At 48.7% G+C, this 2586-nt stretch overlaps 1 protein-coding gene across 1 annotated transcript; it reads left to right on the top strand.

Moving 5' to 3' along the window:
* Positions 1–568: 568 nt before the first annotated feature.
* Positions 569–1528, top strand: LOC103051209 (olfactory receptor 5T17-like). The gene has a single exon (XM_007439769.3). It carries the CDS (start codon positions 569–571, stop codon positions 1526–1528), a length of 960 nt encoding a protein of 319 aa, XP_007439831.3.
* The last annotated feature ends 1058 nt before the right edge of the window (positions 1529–2586 follow it).

Below are 2586 nucleotides of genomic sequence, written 5' to 3'. Positions count from 1 at the left end.
ATCGTGTCCTAACGATCCCCAAAGCAGCACCTGCCCTTTTCAATCAGCTGCACAAAGTTCTCTTGATCTTTTCCCTGCATCGCATTCCTGATCTGTCGCTTTTGGGCGGAAGATTGGAAAGGCATTTCTTGGGTGAACCCAGCCAATGGAAGGAATTCAGACCTTCGTTCCCGGCTTCCTCCATCACCAATGGTCCCCATTCAGCAACTTTGCACACAATTGGCAACTGGCAAAGGGCAAGTCACACCCTCTGCATTGCTTGAGTTTCTGTGCCAAGTGGCTTTTGAGGAGAGTTATCTGGAGGGACGTGGCTGTAATGAACTGCCACCCCACTGAATTAAGCCCCAAAACTTCCCCAGAAGCACCTCTCCTCCCCAATGATTTTTTTATTCACGCACAGCATTGTTTAATTACTCCAGGCAGCCTTTGGGAAGTCCAGGGGTTCACTCTTCCTTGTGGAGCTTCTTCTTAATGCTGTGATTGGAAACCCAGCTGCTACAAGCCTTTTGCCCCTCCTAAATTCTGCTGCCTTCCGATCCTCTCCTCGCAGCCGGCCTGGATGGAGCCCATGGCGGGTGGCAACCAGACCCCGCGGGTGACGGAGTTCTTGTTCCTGGGCTTCTCTGGCATCCCCAACGGCCGGCCTGTCCTCTTCCTGCTGTTCCTGGCTGTCTATCTCATCACCTTGCTGGGCAACTCTCTGATACTCGTTTTGATCCAGCTGGATTCGCGCCTCCACAGTCCCATGTACTATTTCCTCAGCCATTTGTCCTGCTTGGACATTTGCTATTCCTCGGTCACCCTCCCCACCATCCTGGTGAACTTCTTGCGCCAGCAGCCCATCATTTCCTATAACGAGTGCATGGCCCAGATGTTCTTTCTGATGACGTTTGCAGGAACTGAGTGCGCACTGCTGGCTGTCATGGCCTATGACCGCTACGCTGCCATTTGTGAACCTTTGCGCTATTCTCAGCTCATGAGTAGGAAGGTGCGAGTCCCTCTGGCTGCTGCTTCATGGATCTGGGGGCTTCTTGACTCTGCCATTCACACAGCATTGGCCACCGATTTGGCCTTCTGTGGAGCCAACGAGATCCATCACATCTTCTGCGATGTCCCCCTGCTCTTGAAAACTGCTTGCAGTGATACCTATACCAATGAGATGGCTCTTCACACAGCAAGTATCTTTGTGGGCCTGTGCCCTTTCCTTCTGGTTCTCATTTCATATGTCTACATCTTATCTTCCATTTTGCAAATCCGCTCCAGCACTCGAAGGAGAAAGACCTTTTCCACGTGTGCTGCCCACTTGATTACAGTCATCCTCTTCTATGGGATGATCAACTTGAACTACAACCGTCCCAGTACGGGCTACTCTTTGGGAGTGGACACCCTGGTCTCCACCCTGTATTGTATCATCACCCCCATGCTGAACCCCCTAATCTACAGTCTCCGAAACAGGGAGGTCAAAGGGGCCCTACAAAAACTTCTCAGCTCTCAGGGGAAGGAAAGTGCATCTCCTGGAAGGCAGTGAAGGAAAACATGGATCACCTTCCAACTGCGTATCCTTGTCTATAGACCAACAACAATTTTTCCAGACTGAGGGACTGTGTAGCTGCAAATTGCAATGGGGCTCATTGACTCAGTGATGTTTGACTCTGGGATTCTACCAGCCATAACCTCCCTCTTCTATATCCCAATTTTGGTTCAATCTTTAAGGTGAAAAAAAAACCCCAAAGAACTGGAGAACTTTCTCCCACCTACCTCCGAAACATTGCTCATGGTATTTGCAGAAGGATCTCTTCCCTCTTCAATATCCCCTTGACTGCCACCTCCTTATGCATCCTTCAGGTTATGCATCACACAAGGAGAAGCCTGTGTGGGGCAATGAGTTGAGGTAGATGAGGAGAATGGGTAGAACTACTGGAACAGAAGGCTGAGCGGTAGAAGTGAATCCTCGACAAATGATACACTGGTTTTTCTGAATTTTCATGTCCTTGTGTTCCTTCAGTTGGTTTCCATTCTCTGATAGCCCGTAGCTGACTTGGACACAGGGAAGCCCTATTTATTTATTTATTTATTTACACAGGACTTTGTTGCTCTGTCTGAGATGGAATGACGAGGCGTGGAGGATCCACCTTCCCTGGTTTGGCTTGTATGTTTCAAGATGCAGGACCAACAGCTCTTCCTTCAGAAAGAGAGAATTTCATCTGAAGGGTCTCACGGTCTTGGCAAGGGGAGGTGGCATCAGCCCAGGACCAGGGGGGAGTTTGGGCTCACTCAGAATCCTACACAATTGAAACATTAAAGACCAAGTTCCATTTCCAGCGAGGAGCAACACTGGGGAAGAGTGTCCCACTTGGACCTCCAATGACAAAGCTTCAGCTGAGCCAACCATCAAAGATCCCCAGACACCAGGGTATCTGTAGCTACAAATGGGCAGCGCGCATGCTCTTTCATAGACTGACATTTAACTGGGAAATTAAACACCTTTAGATTTAAATGTATTTAATTTTGCTCCTTTATTATTTAGACTTAATATGATACTTCCTCTATTTTTCACAGGTAGGAGTGCAAGCTATGAGAATGAGA

This window comes from Python bivittatus, unplaced genomic scaffold, assembly GCF_059951505.1.
Source record: "Python bivittatus isolate LINGU-HERP-01145 unplaced genomic scaffold, Pbiv_v1 ctg000730_np1212, whole genome shotgun sequence".
Lineage (NCBI taxonomy): Eukaryota > Metazoa > Chordata > Lepidosauria > Squamata > Pythonidae > Python > Python bivittatus.
The sequence above is the reverse complement of the archived record's forward strand: the minus strand, read 5'-3'. Positions and strand labels throughout refer to the sequence as shown.